The sequence below is a fragment of the Coregonus lavaretus genome (assembly GCF_964263955.1).
Source record: "Coregonus lavaretus genome assembly, chromosome: 7".
Lineage (NCBI taxonomy): Eukaryota > Metazoa > Chordata > Actinopteri > Salmoniformes > Salmonidae > Coregonus > Coregonus lavaretus.
In genome coordinates this window covers 35003313-35025222 of record NC_139994.1, presented here as the reverse complement: position 1 = coordinate 35025222, position 21910 = coordinate 35003313, and the positions used below count along the sequence as shown (strand labels likewise).

The window sequence follows — 21910 nt, the reverse complement described above, 5'->3', positions numbered from 1 at the left end:
AATCCAGAAAAACGCATGTCAAAAAGGTTATAAATTGATTTGCATTTTAATGAGGGAAATATGTATTTGACCCCCTCTGCAAAACATGACTTAGTACTTGGTGGCAAAACCCTTGTTGGCAATCACAGAGGTCAGACGTTTCTTGTAGTTGGCCACCAGGTTTGCACACATCTCAGGAGGGATTTTGTCCCACTCCTCTTTGCAGATCTTCTCCAAGTCATTAAGGTTTTGAGGCTGACGTTTGGCAACTCGAACCTTCAGCTCCCTCCACAGATTTTCTATGGGATTAAGGTCTGGAGACTGGCTAGGCCACTCCAGGACCTTAATGTGCTTCTTCTTGAGCCACTCCTTTGTTGCCTTGGCCGTGTGTTTTGGGTCATTGTCATGCTGGAATACCCATCCACGACCCATTTTCAATGCCCTGGCTGAGGGAAGGAGGTTCTCACCCAAGATTTGACGGTACATGGCCCCGTCCATCGTCCCTTTGATGCGGTGAAGTTGTCCTGTCCCCTTAGCAGAAAAACACCCCCAAAGCATAATGTTTCCACCTCCATGTTTGACGGTGGGGATGGTGTTCTTGGGGTCATAGGCAGCATTCCTCCTCCTCCAAACACGGCGAGTTGAGTTGATGCCAAAGAGCTCAATTTTGGTCTCATCTGACCACAACACTTTCACCCAGTTCTCCTCTGAATCATTCAGATGTTCATTGGCAAACTTCAGACGGGCCTGTATATGTGCTTTCTTGAGAAGGGGGACCTTGCGGGCGCTGCAGGATTTCAGTCCTTTACGGCGTAGTGTGTTACCAATTGTTTTCTTGGTGACTATGGTCCCAGCTGCCTTGAGATCATTGACAAGATCCTCCCGTGTAGTTCTGGGCTGATTCCTCACCGTTCTCATGATCATTGCAACTCCACGAGGTGAGATCTTGCATGGAGCCCAAGGCCGAGGGAGATTGACAGTTATTTTGTGTTTCTTCCATTTGCGAATAATCACACCAACTGTTGTCACCTTCTCACCAAGCTGCTTGGCGATGGTCTTGTAGCCCATTCCAGCCTTGTGTAGGTCTACAATCTTGTCCCTGACATCCTTGGAGAGCTCTTTGGTCTTGGCCATGGTGGAGAGTTTGGAATCTGATTGATTGATTGATTGCTTCTGTGGACAGGTGTCTTTTATACAGGTAACAAGCTGAGATTAGGAGCACTCAGTTTAAGAGTGTGCTCCTAATCTCAGCTCAATACCTGTATAAAAGACACCTGGGAGCCAGAAATCTTTCTGATTGAGAGGGGGTCAAATACTTATTTCCCTCATTAAAATGCAAATCAATTTATAACATTTTTCACATGCGTTTTTCTGGATTTTTTTGTTGTTATTCTGTCTCTCACTGTTCAAATAAACCTACCATTAAAATTATAGACTGATCATTTCTTTGTCAGTCTATGATTTTTATTTTATTTAGAGCCCTGCCTAGAGGGCAACAGTGTTTGCTGGCTTTCGTTACACCCCAGCGCTGCAATACCTGGGGCCTGCTGGGCCTGTATTCACAAAGCATCTTAAAGTAGGTGTGCTGATCTAGGATCAGGTCCCCCCTGTCTTATTAATTATGATAGAAAAGGCTAAACTGATCCTAGATCAGCATTCTTACTCTGAGACACTATGTAAATATGGGCTCTGTTCAGGAGGATGTAACATTACAGAACATAGAAATTGTACTAAATATATGATTGCTGTGTCAGATATGATAGGGAATCATCAGCTCTTCATTCCATTTATATTTGCAACATTCAGTACACCACTGAATACACCCCTGATATAATCAATTTCTATATTATTAATAATAATAATAGTACGTTTTGTTTTTTAAGCGCTTTTCAAGATGGCAGCAGGATAAAAAGCAATACAATCACACATTAAAAGAAGTATATAAAAGTACACTAAACAGGATCGATTAGCCATGGAGATATTCATCAAGACCCTGGTTAGTTGAATCATCAGTTGGGTTAATGCTGGGCTGGGACAAAGGCTTGCACTCCCAGGACCAGAGTGTATAACACTAGATCAATATCAATGCATGGCTCTTATGTGACTGAATGGTGCTTAAATATCAATAACTGATAGGCTTCCACTGTGTTTTCCCTCTCTCCATTCCCCAGGCTTTAGTGATGAAAGTTGGTATGGACAGCATCATGGCCAGCTACTTTGCCCTCTTTGAAGTCATCAACCACTCCTTTGGTAAGACCATCCATCCATCCATCCATCCATCCATCCATTCATCTGTTTATTCATTCATTCTTTTGTAGTCCACAGCTACTCCATGTACCGACCCATTTACCTTACACCTTTACTCTTCTGATCAGTACAGTTGCATCTCGGTAGTCTAAAGTGGCTTCCTCACCCTGTCTCCTTCCATTCAACTGCACCGATCTGAAACGAGTGGAAGGAGACGAGGAAGCGAAACCTCTCTAGTCTATTGAGATGCACCCTCCAGTCAGTTTGTAGACAACTATATTGTTTTAGGGGTATGGAAGTAACTAGACTGCCCCTCTCCTCTTCACCTGCTTTCCCTAGTGCGAAAACTGGCTCCCAACGAGTTCCCCCACAAGCTGTATGTGCAGAACTACACGTCGGCCGTGCCGGGCACCTGCCTGGCCCTCCGCAAGTGGCTTTTCACCTCTCAGGAGGAGGAGCTGCTCAGGGACAACACGCTGGCCGTCCACTACTGCTTCCACCAGGTAAGGGCTCCCTTTTGATTGTCGCTCCAACTATCTTTTACACATACAGTACCAGTCAGTTTGGACTCATTCAAGGGTTTTTCTTTATTTTTACTATTTTCTACATTGTAGAATAATAGTGAAGACATCAAAACTATGAAATCACACATCTCCCCTAACTGTAAGTCGCTCTTGATAAGAGCGTCTGCTAAATGATTTAAATGTAAATGTAAACAGTTGATGTTGATCTGTCTGTTACTTGAACTCTGTGAAGTATTTATTTGGGCTGCAATCTGCGGTGCAGTTAACTCTAATGAATGTATTATCTGCAGCAGAGGTAACTCTGGGTCTTCCTTTGCTGTGGCGGTCCTCATGAGAACCAGTTTCATAATAGCGGTTGATGGTTTTGTGACTGCACTTGAAGAAACTTTCCAAGTTCTTGACATTTTCCGGATTGACTGACCTTCATGTCTTAAAGTAAAGATTGGCTGTCGTTTCTCTTTGCTTATTTGAGCTGTTCTTGCCATAATATGGAGTTGGTCTTTTACCAAATAGGGCTATCTTCTGTATACCCCCCTACCTTGTCACAACACAACTGATTGGCTCAAACGCATTAAGAAGGAAAGAAATTCCACAAATTAATTGAAATGCATTCCAGATGACTACCTCATGAAGCTGGTTGAGAGAATGCCAAGAGTGTGCAAAGCTGTCATCAAGGAAAAGGGTGGCTACTTTGAAGAATCTCAATTTGTTTAACACTTTTTTAGTCAATATATGATTCCATATGTGTTATTTCATAGTTTTGATGTCTTCACTATTATTTGACAATGTAGAAAATAGTAAAAATAAAGAAAAACCCTGGAATGAGTAGGTGTCCAAACTTTTGACTGGTACTGTAAATATATCTACTCATTCCAGGGTTTTTCTTTATTTTTACTATTTTCTACAGTCGAAATAACACATGGAATCATGTAGTAACCCAAAAAGTGTTAAACACTTCTTTCTGTAATGAAAAGAGCTATAAAAGTTGAATCAATTATTATTACCTGGGTTACTGTATTCAGGGCCTAAAAGGAACTTTTTGGTCTACCAGCCACTCAGATGTTTTTTTACCAGCCAAAATACTTTTAATCAAACTGTCAGATGAGACAAAATATTCAGCTGCCCCTTTAAGTGCGGGGGGTTCCCATGGTAACGGGGCCACTCAAGTTGTGTCAAGTGTGTGTCTGAGATTTGGGATCTGATTAGGCTGAAGCAGCAGACTCAGTTGAAGCAGAAGACTCAAACTAACATTGAAATACAACCGAGCTTGTGAACAAAACCAATGTAAATAGCCAAGAAAGCTACCCAGCCAGGGAGTGTTGCTGCGTGAGGTGGGATATAGGATTTGTATTTCTTTGTGCATTTAGCAGCTACTGTATGAAACGAAACAGCAGAAATACTTTAAAAACATCTACTGCAGCATTTTCTTGCTAGAAAATCGCAACTCGCACATGTGCTCATACTTGACTTTTGTGACTCTATTTGTATTCGTTATGCGAATGTAATGCTCGCAGTTTAGAGCCCTTCAAGTTGGCTGGTGAAAGCCAACGTGGCTGGTGAAAGACATTCTTACCCGCCAATACCTAAATCTATCCGCATTTGGCAGGTGTTAATTTTATGCTCTGCTGTATTACTGGTCCTGAGTCAGTGGTAGGCTACTGTACAATACTGATCCGTGGTCTGTTCCAATGAGATTACCGCCCACTACTTCCACATCTGCGTCCCAGTGCCACTGCTCTGAGGTCAGTGCTAGATTAGATGAAATGTGGTCTCTAACAAAGCCCCTTTCTCACTATCTCTCTGTCTGCTAAGGCATTGGATGACGTGAAGAAGGGATTCATCAAAACAGAAGACAATTCTTACCAGCTGACGAAACTGGCAGAGCAGCGCAAGATGGCCATGGTTAGTCCCTTTTCTATTCTCTTCCATTGCAAGTGGTCCTCTGTAGCTCAGTTGGTAGAGCACGGGTTCCGTACGTCAAATGTATGCACGCATGACTAAGCCGCTTTCGATTAAAGCGTCTGCTAAAAATTGCATATATTAGATTATTATAACTCATGTGCATGTGCCTAACATACAGTATGAGAATGTGTGGGTCAATGATGTACAAGGTTTTCAAAAGTGAAAAATGTGAAAAGGGAAAACGATTTAATTTGAAACACTTTATGTTCCCTTGAGTGTTACCTATGCACTTTCAGGATTTGTTGCAAAGAATAGTTGTTAAAAACTATTTATTTTTTTATGCGATTGTTAAATTGTCCTCCTAAAAAAAGTCATTCAGTGGGACCATGAAGAACAGTTAAAAAAAAAAAATGTTTTCTGACCATTATTTCAAACAAAGAAGAGTAAAATATGAATATATACAGTTGAAGTCGGAAGTTTACATACACCTTAGCCAAATACATTTAAACTCAGTTCTTCACCTGTTAGGATCACCACTTTATTTTAAGAATGAAGTTTACATACACTCAATTAGTATTTGGTAGCATTGCCTTTAAATTGTTTAACTTATGTCAAACATTTTGGGTAGCCTTCCACAAGCTCCCACAATAAGTTGGGTGAATTCTGGCCCATTCCTCCTGACAGAGCTGGTGTAACTGAGTCAGGTTTGTAGGCCTCCTTGCTCGCCCATGCTTTTTCAGTTCTGCCCACACATTTTTTATAGGATTGAGGTCATGGCTTTGTGATGGCCGCTCCAATATCTTGATTTTGTTGGAAGTATGCTTGGGGTCATTGTCCATTTAGAAGACCCATTTGCGACCAAGCTTTAACTTCCTGACTGATGTCTTGAGATGTTGCTTCAATATATCCACATAATTTTCCTTCCTCATGATGCCATCTATTTTGTGAAGTGCACCAGTCCCTCCTGCAGCAAAGCACCCCCCACCGCATGATGCTGCCACCCTCGTGCTTGCAAGGTACCCCCTTTTTCCTCCAAACATAACAATGGTCAATATGGCCAAACAGTTAGATTTTTGTTTCATCAGACCAGAGGACATTTCTCCAAAAAGTACGATCTTTGTCCCCATGTGCAGTTGCAAACCGTAGTCTGGCTTTTTTATGGTGGTTTTGGAGCAGTGGCTTCTTCCTTGCTGAGTGGCCTTTCAAGTTATGTCGATATAGGACTCGTTTTACTGTCAATATAGATACTTTTGTACCTGTTTCCTCCAGCATCTTCACAAGGTCCTTTGCTGTTCTGTGATTTGATTTGCACTTTTCGCAACAAAGTACGTTCATCTCTAGGAGACAGAACGCATCTCCTTCCTGAGCGGGATTACGGATGCGTGGTCCCATGGTGTTTATACTTGCGTACTATTGTTTGTACAGATGAACGTGGTACCTTCAGGCGTTTAGAAATTGCTCCCAAGGAAGAACCAGAGTTGTGGAGGTCTACACATTTTTTTCTGAGGTCTTGGCTGATTTCTTTTGATTTTCCCATGATGTCAAGCAAAGATGTACTGAGTTTGAAGGTAGGCCTTGAAATACATCCACATGTACACCTCCAATTGACTAAAATGATGTCAATTAGCCTATCAGAAGCTTCTAAAGCCATGACATCTTTTTCTGAACATTTCCAAGCTGTTTAAAGGCACAGTCAACTTAGTGTATGTAAACTTCTGACCCACTGGAATTGTGATACAGTGAAATAATCTGTCTGTAAACAATTGTTGGAAAAATTACTTGTCATGCACAAAGTAGATGTCCTAACCGACTTGCCAAAACTATAGTTTGTTAACAAGAAACTTGTGGATTGGTTGAAAAACTAGTTTTAATGACTCCAACCTAAACTTCTGATTTCAACTGTACATGGTCTCAAATATTCAACATTAACAGTATAATAAATATATAAATATATATTTCACTTTTCACTGTACAACCCCTCATTTTGAATGACTGTCAACTACAACTTCTGTTAAATAAATGAAAACCATATAACATTTTACAAAAATGAATTTTTTTCTCTTATAGACTGAGCTTCTCTCTGCATTTTTGAAACAATAACATATTAATTGTTTTTTTTAACTCTAAAAACACTGGTTGTACCGAATGGTCATTGCTGGTCGCACCGCATTACTATTTTGTTATGGTGTCATTTTTTAGGCAGATCTCTCTCTCTGTTTCCCTCTTAATCAAACACACACACATTAAGAGTAAACATGGTTTCTTATTAAACAACAATGATGCCTTTTAATGCTTAATAAAATACAAAAAATGTGACTCATGATTATCACGCAGAAACATTTCATCATGAACATGACAATGAACTTCTAAAAACAGGATTAAAATGATGCATTATGATGATTTTTTGTACAATGTTAAACAATGTTAAGAATCATTATAATAAAAAATATATAAAATGCATAAAAAACAGTATTCTACATTACAATTTTAAGAAAAGTAAAATGTTTCTGTGCCATATCTTTTAAAAACATGAATCTCCACATTGCGTAGACAGTTTTTCTAATTCCAATATTAAAACATCAACAGATGTGATTAAGTTTGTGCAGAACAGTGCAAGATTAAATGTTTATGCAAACAATTCATGAGATTCAAACATAAAGACAAAGAAATTAGCACTTTCTAGCAAAAGTTATAACACAAACTCATTGAAGTTGACAATAATCAAACTTGCATTCTTAAAACAGCGTGTTTTGATGTTGTTGCGCTAGTGTGACACGAAAGCAGCCTAGTCTGTGTCGGACAACCGAGATGCTATTGAGCTGAAGGGCTCGGGCTCACTAATTATTCACTTCACATCTCCTTCATAGTAGAAGGTAATGAATGGCACAGAGGGCCAGACAAACATTCCTCACTCCATGCTGCTGCAAACAAGTGATCTGCACTTCCTCCCAATCACCTTCAGCACCTGGCCCACAAAGGGGCGGTCTTCGTAGCTGACGATGACAAATCTGCCTAGACTTTTCAGCAAGTGTTGACTTGGCCGCAGCTTCATCTTGCTGTGCCTCTGATGGTGTTCTCCTGATGGTGTTCTTCATTGAAGTTCATTTCCACAGCACAGAAATAGGTGTTGCAGATGCTTGGTCTGCTGCAGAAGCAAGACTTCTCGTTTGAGGGACAGAAAGCCACAACAGCACCTCCATGTAGGAGAAGAACAAAGATTTTGCTGCCAGTCATTAAATATAGGGTGGTAATGAATTAATTAAACAATATCTTGCTCGTCATTTGGTAAGAATCTGCTATTTTTCCGCTTGATTTCGCTAGCTAGCGACAAAATCTCGCCTGCAACTTCTCGTTTGAGGGACAGAAAGCCATAACAGCAACTCCATGTGGGAGAATAACAGCGATTTTGTCACCAGTAATTTTTAAGAAATAGTGTGGTTATTAAGTAATGAAACAACAATACCTTGCTCTTCGTTTGGCAAGAATCGCCTCTCTTGCAAGTGGGTCAGCATTTATCCGTGCTCTGAAACGTGCAGTCTTTGCTTGATAAAGGCATCTGCAAATGAAATACAGTTAAAATGCTGGGCGTATTTTAAAAAATCAAGACTATCAAGATTAAAAGGATAGTATGTAATATTACTCGTGCGATTCTATTCGATTTTAAGAGAATCTACAAAATGTTCACTTACCTTTTTTAAGTCAATCGTGATGTGCCCCAGGCAGCACCTTCACTGTTTTGTGTAAAACTGAGTGAAACACAGCTGGATCTCTGAAGGTATTTTGCAAAGAGGCGAAGACAGGAAATTGAAGTAACACAAAATAATCACCTATCCCTTGCAACTGAGTCCGCAGTAATCTGTGTCCTGACAATAAAGGCATTTACTTGATAAACACATCTGCAAATTGACCCTCAATTAATATAGATAGATTGATTGATAGGATAGTTGTTATTTACATAAACAAATGTTCAGTATTAGCAGCTTGATGTGCACTACTATAAAACGGACAAAACACCCTTATCCTACAAAAACTGGTGTTTTTACTTAAAAGTAAACTCTGCAAAAAAAGAAACGTCCTCTCACTGTCAACTGCGTTTATTTTCAGCAAACTTAACATATGTAAATATTTGTATGAACATAACAAGATTCAACAACTGAGACATAAACTGAACAAGTTCCACAGACATGTGACTAACAGAAATTGAATAATGTGTCCCTGAACAAAGGGGGGGGGGGGGGGGTAACAGTCAGAAGTAACAGTCAGTATCTGGTGTGGCCACCAGCTGCATTAAGTACTGCAGTGCATCTCCTCCTCATGGACTGCACCAGATTTGCCAGTTCTTGCTGTGAGATGTTACCCCACTCTTCCACCAAGGCACCTGCAAGTTCCCGGACATTTCTGGGGGGAATGGCCCTAGCCCTCACCCTCCAATCCAACAGGTCCCAGACGTGCTCAATGGGATTGAGATCCGTGCTCTTTGCTGGCCATGGCAGAACACTGACATTCCTGTCTTGCAGGAAATCACGCACAGAACGAGCAGTATGGCTGGTGGCATTGTCATGCTGGAGGGTCATGTCAGGATGAGCCTGCAGGAAGGGTACCACATGAGTGAGGAGGATGTCTTCCCTGTAACGCACAGCGTTGAGATTGCCTGCAATGACAACAAGCTCAGTCCGATGATGCTGTGACACACCGCCCCAGACCATGACTGACCCTCCACCTCTAAATCGATCCCGCTCCAGAGTACAGGCCTTGGTGTAACGCTCATTCCTTCAACAATAAACGCGACTCCGACCATCACCCCTGGTGAGACAAAACCGCGGCTCGTCAGTGAAGAGCACTTTTTGCCAGTCCTGTCTGGTCCAGCGGCGGTGGGTTTGTGCCCATAGGCGACATTGTTGCCGGTGATGTCTGGTGAGGACCTGCCTTCCAACAGGCCTACAAGCCCTCAGTCCAGCCTCTCTCAGCCTATTGCGGACAGTCTGAACACTGATGGAGGGATTGTGCGTTCCTGGTGTAACTCGGGCAATTGTTGTTGCCATCCTGTACCTGTCCCGCAGGTGTGATGTTCGGATGTACAGATCCTTTGCAGGTGTTGTTACACGTGGTCTGTCCGTCCTGTCTCCCTGTAGCGCTGTCTTAGGCGTCTCACAGTACGGACATTGCAATTTATCGCCCTGGCCACATCTGCAGTCCTCATGCCTCCTTGCAGCATGCCTAAGGCACGTTCACGCAGATGAGCAGGGACCCTGAGCATCTTTCTTTTGGTGTTTTTCAGAGTCAGTAGAAAGGCCTCTTTAGTGTCCTAAGTTTTCATAACTGTGACCTTAATTGCCTACCGTCTGTAAGCTGTTAGTGTCTTAATAACCGTTCCACAGGTACATGTTCATTAATTGTTTATGGTTCATTGAACAAGCATGGGAAACGGTGTTTAAACCAGGGGTGTCAAACGTACGGCCCGCGGGCCGGATCAGGCCCGCAAACGGGTTTAATCCGGCCCGCGAGATGATTTTGAAAAAAAAAAAAAGAAGATTTTTTTTTTTTATTATTATTTTTTGTTTCTTTTTTAGTATAAAAATGCGCTGCAATTTTTCAATAAAATAAACTGCTGTTCCAATTGCGTCCACTGGATGGCGCAATAGCAATTGTGTTAAGCAAGCAAACTGTTTATACCGGGGCAGAGCAAGTAGGTCAAGCACGTGCAGCCAATGAGCTACTTTGTTTTGCCCGCGATATTTATTACGGCTTCTACTTTTAACATTATGTGCTTTGGCACCCTCATTGCCCCAATATGTCTCTGTCAAAAAAGAGAAAAGTGGACGCAGAGTGCAGAGTGTTCCAAGAAAAATGGTCATCCTATTTAATCACGGAATTGAATGGGAAAGCTGTATGTTTGGTGTGTTCAGAGCATGTTGCAGTGCTGAAAGAATATAACCTTCGTCGCCACTATGTGAGTCTTCATGCCGACAAATATGACAACTTTCAAGGACAGCGGAGATGAGAGAAGAAGAATGAACTGTTGGCGGGTCTGAAGAAACAGCAGTCTGTGTTTACTCACAGCCGAGACATCAGTGACGCTGCAGTGAAAGCTAGCTACCTCATTGCTAATGAAATCGCAGTGGCTTCAAAACCATTTAGTGAGGGTGAATTTGTAAAAACATGCATGATGAAGGCAGCGGAGATTGTGTGCCCTGAAAAGCGGCAGGCTTTTACAAATATCAGCCTGACAAGAAACACAGTTGCAGACAGGATTTCCGATCTTTCAGTGGATTTGGACAGCCAGTTGAAGCAAAAAGTAAAGTAATTTATTGCGTTTTCGGTTGCAATTGATGAAAGCACGGACATTACAGATGTTGCACAACTGGCCATTTTTTCATCCGCGGAGTTGATGACACATTGACCGTCACCGAGGAGTTCGTGGAGTTGGTGCCGATGACAGATACAACGACAGCAGCTGATATTTTTACCGCACTCGTCGGCGCGCTGGACAGGGTCGGAGTGGACTGGTCCCGCGCTGTCAGCCTGGCTACAGATGGTGCGCCCTCAATGATCGGGAAAAAAGCAGGCGTTGTGACAAAGTTCAGAGAGAAAGTGCAATCTGCAAATGGAGGACGTGATTTTTTTGACTTTTCACTGTATTTTGCACCAGGAGGCTTTGTGTTGCAAGTCATTAAAGATGGATAACGTCATGAAGGTGGTCATCCAAACTGTTAATTTCATCCGATCCAGAAGCCTGAATCACCGTCAGTTTGACAGCCTTCTCAGAGAGAAAGACCACATCTATGGCCTGCCATACCACACTGAGGTAAGATGGTTAAGCCGAGGTGCTGTGCTGAGGCGTTTCTTTCATTTACGAGAAGAAATTGAACAGTTCATGGAAGAAAAGGGCAAACCAGTGTTAGAATTTCATTCCGCAGAATGGATGCCGGACCATGCATTTATGGTGGATGTTACAGAGCACCTGAATAACTTGAACAAACAGCTGCAAGGGCGCAACAAAGTTGTCACGCAGTATTATGACAGCATACGTTCTTTCAAGTTGAAGCTGTCATTGTGGGAGACGCAACTTGCCGGTGGTGATGCAGCTCACTTCCCCTGTCTGAAAAATGTGTGCGCGACCCAACATGTGGCAGACATGAAGCGGTTCAAAGATAAAATAACTGGACTGTTACGGGAGTTTGAGCAACGCTTTCAGATTTATGTTTATATGTTTTTATGTTGATGTGCTATTGTTTTTAATTGATTTTATTTTATTTGTATATTTAACCTATTCTTGACTCTGTGGTTCTTGCACTTGTTTGGGGAACAGGATTTCATTATTTTTATCTACATTTCTGCCTGAGAAATGACACCCTGATATAGTTATGTGATCTGTGATATACTTATGTGAATCACTGAGGCATTGTGTGTTTGTGTGTTCTTTGTCCTCAGAACTTTCAAATAACTTGAGGTGTTTTATGATTAATAGTGATGTTGTGCTTTTGGACACTGTCCTCAGGCTCCAGCTTTATGTTTATATGTTTTTATGTTGATGTGCTATTGTTTTTAATTGATTTTATTTTATTTGTATATTTAACCTATTCTTGACTCTGTGGTTCTTGCACTTGTTTGGGGAACAGGATTTCATTATTTTAATCTACATTTCTGCCTGAGAAATGACACCCTGATATAGTTCTGTGATCTGTGAAACAGTTCTGTTAATCACTGAGGCATTGTGTGTTTGTGTGTTCTTTTTCTTTAGAATTTTCAAATAAACTTGACGTGTTTTATGATTAATAGTGATGTTGTGCTTGTACTATTTTGGACACACTGTCCTCAGGCTCCAGCTTTATGTTGTATGTTGATCGTATTAAAACAAAGAAAACAATCTGAAGTTGTTGTTTTTAAGTTATATATATACCATGATTTTTCCGGTCCGGCCCACTTGGGAATAGATTTTCCTCCATGTGGCCCCTGAGCTAAAATTAGTTTGACACCCCTGGTTTAAACCCTTTACAACAGGGTTCTTCAATTCCGGTCCTGGAGGGCCGAAACACTTGTTTTTTATTTCTACCTGGTAGTTAATTGCACTCACCGGGTCCTGAAAAAGGGACGTTTCTTTTTTTGCTGAGTTTAGATATGATGTATTTGTGTGTACACTAAAACATATAGATGAATAGATAACTTAATACAAAGACAAACATATTGACATCATTTAGGACAACTTCTTAGTCAAATGGTGTAACCGGAATATCTAATGATCATGTTGGTTACACCGTATGACTTTTCTAATATAAACATATTTTAGAGGCAACTGCTTGTGTACCCATGTGAACACTTGACTTTGACATGAAGTATGTATCTAGAGTATCGAAATAAAATATAAGCTTTTCAGATCATTCTATATTTCTACTGGTTTTTAGCAGTCGCACCGAATGATCCGATTTTTTTTAGGTAAAACCTGACAGTGGAAATGTCAACTTGTCAAACATTTACGAGAGACTTGCTAACCTTTTATTCTTAACCGAAGGGTATCTCACAGGCATCTTAATAATATCACATTCTGTCACATGAGTACCATCATGCGATTTGATCCAAAATGGTGACTTTGTCAGTCGCACCGAATGATAATCATGAAGGCAATTTTTCAAGGCAAAAGTATTTAAAACCTTTCTGCCTAAACTGTCTTACCCATACATACGTATAATGCAATAAACCCTTTAAAAAATCATGCCAGAATAATTATTCGACTGTTTTGTTATGATTTCAGATGTTTTATTAACATTTATATAGATTGCATTTGTCTTTGGACAGTCGCTCCGTATGACTTTAAAAAAAACTTTACAGCACCGAAAGTGAGTTATTTTTCACATTTAATCATTAACTCTTTTAGGACTCAATAAAAGAGAAAGGGCATAGTTACATAACATAAAATGTGTATAAATTGGTTGTTGATTTAGGAAAATATTTCATTTGGACACCAAAATATGCACATCACGTCATTGACCCGTGTATTGTACGTGCCTTTCTTGTCGCCGTTATCTGTCCATTGCAGACATAATATGTAGCTAAGCAGGGTTGGTCCTGGTCGGTCCCTGCATGGGAGACCAGATGCTGCTGGAAGTGGTGTTAGCGGGCCAGTAGGAGACACTCTCTTCCTCTGGTCTAAAAACAGATCACTTGGGGACATTGCCCTGTGTAGGGTGCCGTCTTTCAGGTGGGAGGTGGGATGTTAAACGGGTGTCGTGATTCTCTGTGGTCACTAAAGATCCCATGGCACTTATCGTAAGAGTAGTGTCCTGACTAAATTCCCAATCTGGCGCTCATACCATCATGGCCACCTAATCATTCATCCCCAGCTTCCAATTGGCTCATTCAGCCCCCTCCTCACCCCTTCAACTATTCCCCAGGTCGTTGCTGTACATGAGAATGTGTTCCAAGTCAATTTACCAGTTAAAATATGGGTTAAATAAATAAAAAATACATTAATGTGTATATTGAATGTGTGCGTGCCTGTTTTGGTGCCTACCTGTGTGGTTGATGGCAGTCTGTCTCATGTCTGTCAGTACCTGAGTCTGCTTCGCTCCTGTGAGGGCTACAACGAGGTCATGTTCCCCCACTGCGCCTGTGACTCCCGGAGGAAGGGCCACGTCATCACGGCCATCAGCATGCACCACTTCAAACTGCACGCCTGCACAGAGGATGGCACGCTTGAGGTGAGTGAGATTGGAGTGTGTGTGTGTGTGTGTGTACACTGACTTTTACTGTGTGTGTGTGTGTGTGTGTCCCATGGTTCTCTCACATACAGAACAAAAGGAAAATTATTTGAGTGTGTGTCTGTGTACACGCTGGCTCATACTCTGTGCATGTACTGACCATTCTCTCTCCCGCCCCATCAGAACCAGGTGATAGCATTTGAGTGGGTGGAGATGCAGCGCTGGGACACTGACGAGGAAGGCATGGCGTTTTGCTTTGAGTATGCCAAGGGGGAGAAGAAACCTCGCTGGGTCAAGATCTTCACACCATACGTGAGTCTACAATACACAATAAACAGACAAAACACACTAGGACAGCTCACATAGATCGCTGCGTTAAGATAGCCAACCATCAATGGAATATAACAGGATGTAGAAATTGAGGGTGTGGAGTCTGTCCCAAATGGCGTACTACTTTTGACCAGGGCTTTGGGAATAGGGTGCCATTTTGGACGTAGACATCGTTGATAAAAATCTATACTGACAAAAATATAAACGCAACATGTAAAGTGTTGGTCCCATGTATCATGAGCTTAAATAAAATTACCCAGAAATGTTCCATATGCACATAAAGCTTATTTATCTCAAATGTTGTGCACAAATTTGTTTACATCCCTGTTCGTGAGCATTTCTCCTTTGCCAATTTAATCCATCCACCTGACAGGAGTGGCATATCAAGAAGCTAATTAAACAGCATGATCATTACACAGGTGCACCTTGTGCTGGGGACAATAAAATATTTGCAGTTTTGTCTCACAACACAATGCCACAGATGTCTCAAGTTTTGAGGGAGCATGCAATTGTCATGCCGACTAAAGGAATGTCCACGAGCTGTTGCGAGATAATTAATGTTCACTTCTCTACCATAAGCCGCCTCCGTTGTTTTAGAGAATTTGGCAGTACGTCCAACCGACATCACAACCGCAGACCATGTGTAACCACGCCAGCCCAGGATCTCCACATCCAGCTTCTTCACCTGCAGGACCATCTGAGACCAGCCACCCAGACAGCTGATGAAACTGTGGGTTTGAACAAACAAAGAATTTCAGCACAAACTGTCAGAAACTGTCAGGGAAGCTCGTCTGCGTGCTCGTCATCCTCACCAGGGTCTTAACCTGACTGCAGTTAGATGTTGTAACCGACTTCAGTGGGCAAATGCTCACCTTCGATGGCCACTGGCATGCTGGAGAAGTGTGCTCTTCACGGATGAATCCCGGTTTCAACTGTATCAGGCAGATGGCAGACAGCGTATGTATATGGCGTCGTGTGGGCGAGCGGTTTGCTGATGTCAACGTTGTGAACAGAGTGCCCCATGGTGGCGGTGGGGTCATGGTATGGGCAGGCATAAGCTACGGACAACAAACACAATTGCATTTTATCGATGCAATTTGAATGCACAGAGATACCGTGACGAGATCCTGAGGCCCATTGTCGTCCCATTCTTCCGCCGCCATCACCTCATGTTTCAGCATGATAATGCACAGCAGGATCTGTACACAATTTCTGTAAGCTGAAAATGTCCAAGTTCTTCCATGGCCAGCATACTCACCAGGCATGTCACCCATTGAGCATGTTTGGGGTGCTCTGGATCGACCTGTACGACAGTGTGTTCCAGTTCCCGCCAATATCCAGCAACTTCGCACAGCCATTGAAGAGGAGTGGGACAACATTCCAAAGGCCACAATCAACAGCCTCTATGCGAAGGAGATGTGTCGCGCTGCATGAGGCAAATGGTGGTCACACTAGATACTGACTGGTTTTCTGATCCACGCCCCTACATTTAAAAAAAGGTATCTGTGACTAACAGATACCTTTTTAAGTAATGTGAAATCCATAGATAAGGGCCTAATTAATTAATTTAAATTGACGGATTTCCTTATATGAACTGTAACTCAGTAAAATCTTTGAAATTGTTGAATGTTGCGTTTTTAATATTTTTGTTCAGTGTATTTGGAACAGTTCCTTCTAACAGTGTGTTTGTCGTCTCTCCCCAGTTCAACTACATGCACGAGTGTTTCGAGAGGGTCTTCTGTGAGCTCAAGTGGAGGAAACAGGTAAGAGTCACACCCTTCCTTCTCCTCCAATACACAACTAATTGGCTGTATCTCAAATGGCACCTTATTCTCTTTATAGTGCACTACATTTGACAAGGGCCCTCATTAACCGGTCAACAAATGGTTAAATTTTTTCCAAACAGTAGAATTATGTGACCAACTGGAAATACTATGCATGCATACAAGGAACAGATTTTTTTCATTACGAGCTTAATGGAAACATGCAACAATAGCATGCCTATTGTCTTACAGTCAAAAGTCTATAGACTATTATTGAACATGCAACTCCTGTAATGAAGCAGCTAATAAAACGTCATTTTCAAACATTTGCCAAAATGCAATTCTAAATAGCGTACCTAATGTGAGCTGTTCCATATGTGACAGTTTGAAACTTAGAAAGCTGGGGAATCTAATAGCAACACCTAGGATAAGTTGCTAATATGACTAGGATTGTGCCTTTTTGCTTCTGGACAACAAGAGAAAGTTGATATGAAAACCAATAGAACAGTAGTGTCTTTATAAATGAATTGGAGGCGCGCTTGAATTAAGAGTTGAATAAAAATAGTAGCTATTTATAATCGTGCCATCCCCAGACATTTTTGCACACGATTGCATTTACAATTACTATTTTTTGTGCAATGCACAATGACTGGGTTTATAAAAGCATGTTTCAGTACCAGCTTTTTGAGATGCTCTCACGCTGGCTGACTGGTGGTAAGCTATTCCACTCCTCAAATTAGGCTCTCTGTATGCTGTGTGCGTGTGATGAATAAGATGCATGACGACTAACAAAAATACACACGCACCAATTTAATTCCACAAATTATGCAAATGTACCTACAGTTGAAGTCGGAAGTTTACATATACACCTTAGCCTAATACATTTAAACTCAGTTTTTCACAATTCCTGACATTTAATCCTAGTGAAAAATCCCTGTCTTAGGCCAGTTAGGATCGCCACTTTATTTTAAGAATGTGGAATGTCAGAATAATAGTAGAGAGAATTATTTATTTCAGCTTTTATTTCTTTCATCACATTCCCAGGGGGTAAGAAGTTTACATACTCAATTAGTATTTGGTAGCATTGCCTTTAAATTGTTTAACTTGGGTCAAACGTTTCGGGTAGCCTTCCACAAGCTTCCCACAATAAGTTGGGTGAATTTTGGCCCATTCCTCCTGACAGAGCTGGTGTAACTGAGTCAAGTTTGTAGGCCTCCTTGCTCGCATACGCTTTTTCAGTTCTGCCCACACATTTTCTATAGGATTGAGGTCAGGGCTTTGTGATGGCCACTCCAATACCTTGACTTTGTTGTCCTTAAGCCATTTTGCCACAACTTTGGAAGTATGCTCCGGGTCATTGTCCATTTGGAAGACCCATTTGCGACCAAGCTTTAACTTCCTGACTGATGTCTTGAGATGTTGCTTCAATATATCCACATAATTTTCCTTCCTCATGATGCCACCTATTTTTTTATGGCGGTTTTGGAACAGTGGCTTCTTCCTTGCTGAGCGGCCTTTCAGGTTATTTCGATATAGGACTTGTTTTACTGTGGATATAGATACTTTTGTACCTGTTTCCTCCAGCATCTTCACAAGGTCCTTTGCTGTTGTTCTGGGATTGATTTGCACTTTTCGCACCAAAGTACGTTCATCTCTAGGAGACAGAACGCATCTCCTTCCTGAGCGGTATGACTGCTGCGTGGTCCCATGGTGTTTATACTTGCGTACTATTGTTTGTACAGATGAACGTGGTACCTTCAGGCATTTGGAAATTGCTCCCAAGGATGAACTAGATCTTGGCTGATTTCTTTTGATTTTCCCATGATGTAAAGCAAAGAGGCACTGAGTTTGAAGGTAGGCCTTGAAATACATCCACAGGTACACCTCCAATTGACTCAAATGATGTCAATTAGCCTATCAGAAGCTTCTAAAGCCATGACATCATTTTCTGGAATTTTCCAAGCTGTTTTAAGGCACAGTCAACTTAGTGTATGTAAACTTCTGACCCACTGGAATTGTGATACAGTGAATTATAAGTGAAAATAATCTGTCTGTAAACAATTGTTGGAAAAATTACTTGTCATGCACAAAGTAGATGTCCTAAACGACTTGCCAAAACTTTTTGTTAACAAGAAATTTGTGGAGTGGTTGAAAAACTAGTTTTAATGACTCCAACCTAAGTGTATGTAAACTTCCGACTTCAACTGTATATAGACCCATAAGCATGACCGGTCAACCATTAGTATCCCTAGTTTTAAAGCTAGTTTCCTGCAATTCTATGCATTTTGCCATGGCTAATGCAGTGTTCTTTTGATCAAACATAATAACAAAGTTAATACTGCTAAATTCATTGTTATTTTTTATTATTCTCCCTGACTGTAGCTTTTTTGTTGGTGATTATTAGTTCTCAAAGATTCTAGTGTAAAAAAATCTATAGGTCCATTATCTTTTCTACATACTTTATATCTGGTTTAAGTTTACTGAAAAAGTTTTTAATTTTTTCACACTGTTTAGACTTAGGCAACCTGAAAAAAGGGACTTAAGCGACCCACCCAAAGATTACAATGGCAGAAATATTCCTGAATAGGATGCGTGCCATTGTCTTACAATGTTAAATAAAATAATAATAAATGTTTTATTGTCATACACCGGATAGGTGCGTTGAAATGTTGTTTTACAGAGTCAGCCATAGTAGTATGGCGCCCCTGGAGCAAATTAGGGATAAGTGCCTTGCTCAAGGAGACATTGACAGATTTTTACCTTGTCGGCTCAGGTATTCGAACCAGCAACCTTACAGTTACTGGCCTAACGCTCTAACTGCTTGGCTACCTACCGCCCTCACCATTGTATATCATCACCATTGTAAGAGTTTTAGACAATGGATTTTACAACATTAGGCACACTGTCTATTTCCCTCTCTCTCCGCCGATGGTTCTTTTCTCACACTCTTCCTCCTTTCCCTATCCACATGTTAGGTTGAAGAGGAGGCCTCTGACAAAGACAACCAGAACTGCAGTAACAATGGTAAGTGTGCTCTGGAAAGCCTTGTTGTCCAACATAAACCACATGAACCTTTCACAATGCTGCTGTTTCCAGTACAGAGTGGATGTGAGAGAAATACTGATTTTACGAGTTGTAACAGTCCACTATACTTAGTGACATGAAAGCTTAAAGCACCCCCGTCCAACATTCCCAGTAGGTAAGAATGAGTGAGAACAGAACAAAGTTGATCATCTCCTGAGGTGAGGTGTACAGGAGCACATATACAGGTGTATTCTTATGAGCATAAAAGAACAGCAGCCATGTGATCCACATCAAGGTCACTTCCTTCCCAGGTACAAAGTTGAATAGACACAGACTGACAGGTATTTACCCTGTGGGAGACTGTCATACAGCAAAGGCAAATTAACAGTAAAGACAAGTGAACAGCAAAATAATGTGAATAGCAAAGGAAAGTGAACAGCAAATTAACAGGAAAGGTAAAGAGCAGCAAAGGCAAGTAACCAGCAAAAGCAGAAGTGTAGAGTGGACACTGTCTTCACTGTCAGGAAGTGAAAGCGTTTGAGTTTGGTGTCTTGAACCTCCTCTCTATTCTAGAATATCTCCCTGCTCTGGAGACACAGAAGGGATGGCGCCATCTAGGGGGCGAGATCGCCACATCCTAAATACTCCACCACCAGAACAAGAATCGGTCCACTCACGCCATCACAGCCACAACCGAGAATGCCATCTGCAAAAGAAACTAAAAAAACTAAAAACGACAAGCTGACAAAAAGATAACTGAGGTGATCCACTCCCCAAATGACAACTGGAAACTGATTTTAAAATCACACAAACCCAGGAATTCTCAGATAGACGACGAGCAATGAAGGAAAAAAACATTGTCATTACTAGATGTTCATAGAATAGCATATAATTTTTCCTCCATGCATCACCCCTCCGACATGGGGCGGGACACTAGCTGAGTTCTGCCACCCCACTGGTTGAGGAAACAGAACAGTACAGTTCGATTGGTCAAGGTTCACAGCAGCCTGCGACACCATTGGACGAAGGGAACTCTTTGACGCGATCAACCGATGAAACGCCAGCGAGGAAGCCAGCCGACATCTGCGATGAGATTGTGACAGCCAGTTCTGCAACACGTTTGGCCCGGGCCAATGCCTTCAATGTGCCTGTGGTCTACTGAACTGCAAGCTGACATGCAGGGAAACAAGATAGGTGGGCGGGACACCATTGTCACTGGCAATTCTAAAATGGGAGAGACCATGGTTTTCTCTGATGCTGGACATTATCAGATTGATTATGTTTTCTGGGTAAGGGGGTTAAGAAACAGAAGGTTATCTGTCAAAAGCTGTAGGCTATAAAAAATTGTTTTGCACTCTATAAGCTCCCAGTAATTAATTGTGTGGTTTACCTAAGAAATTACTGGGAGCTTATACGATGCTATGAAAAGGTATTTGCCCCCTTTCTAATTTTCTCTACTTTTGCCTATTTGTGATACTGAATGTTATCAGATCTTCAACCAAAACCTAATATTAGATTAAGGGAACATAAGTGAACAAATAACACAACAATTACATATTTATTTCATAAACAAAGTTATGCAACACCCAATTCCCCTGTGTGAAAAAGTAATTGCCCCCTTACACTCAATAACTGGTTGTGCCACCTTTAGCTGCAATGACTCCAACCAAATGGTGTGGCAGGACTTGAAACGAGCAGTTCATGCTTGAAAACCCACTCTTCCAAGCAGTTCTGCCTGGAAGAGTGGGCCAAAATTCCTCCACAGCGACTGATCAACAACTACAGGAAGCATTTGGTTGGAGTCATTGCAGCTAAAGGTGGCACAACCAGTTATTGAGTGTAAGGGGGCAATTACTTTTTCACACAGGGGAATTGGGTGTTGCATAACTTTGTTCATGAAATAAATATGTAATTGTTGTTATTTGTTCACTTATGTTCCCTTTATCTAATATTAGGTTTTGGTTGAAGATCTGATAACATTCAGTATCACAAATATGCAAAAGTAGAGAAAATTAGAAAGGGGGCAAATACTTTTTCATAGCACTGTATATGTGTGCATCTGTCTTTATTTTTATAGCCTACAGTTTACTCGCTGTTAGTCAGCAGCTAACTAACTTTTTGGGGTCTGCGCCAGCTCATGCTTTTCAAAAGCATAGGAAACAAAAGTAAACTGACTGGAGATGCAAGGTGTTATTGTGTTTGTTCATAAAAACATTACGGCTATGTTTTTGAAAAACCTGCTGAAGTGATAGATTAATATAAGAAGAGCTCAACTAATTCCTTTCTTATTCTAACTGTGTGGAAAGCTTCCTTGGCTTCTCATCCTTGCTCTATTTTTCACATTTTCTAACCTATCTAACACACTCTTGTCTAGAATGATGTCTGTTGGCAGTTCACCACCGAAAGAGTGAACATTTATCCCCTTAAAATGTTTGTGGTGATTCAG

The 21910-nt window shown here is 41.3% G+C and overlaps 1 protein-coding gene across 1 annotated transcript in view; it reads left to right on the top strand.

Moving 5' to 3' along the window:
- Nucleotides 1-20189, top strand: part of snx27a (sorting nexin 27a) — a 53403-nt gene extending 33214 nt beyond the window's left edge. Inside the window, exons 6-13 of the mRNA XM_084165583.1 lie at nucleotides 2151-2229; nucleotides 2566-2729; nucleotides 4563-4652; nucleotides 14198-14347; nucleotides 14531-14659; nucleotides 16381-16440; nucleotides 19416-19464; nucleotides 20038-20189. Of these exons, the coding sequence (XP_084021709.1) occupies nucleotides 2151-2229; nucleotides 2566-2729; nucleotides 4563-4652; nucleotides 14198-14347; nucleotides 14531-14659; nucleotides 16381-16440; nucleotides 19416-19464; nucleotides 20038-20105 (789 nt within the window). The 3' untranslated portion in view covers nucleotides 20106-20189. The remainder of the gene's footprint in view (nucleotides 1-2150; nucleotides 2230-2565; nucleotides 2730-4562; nucleotides 4653-14197; nucleotides 14348-14530; nucleotides 14660-16380; nucleotides 16441-19415; nucleotides 19465-20037) is intronic.
- The last annotated feature ends 1721 nt before the right edge of the window (nucleotides 20190-21910 follow it).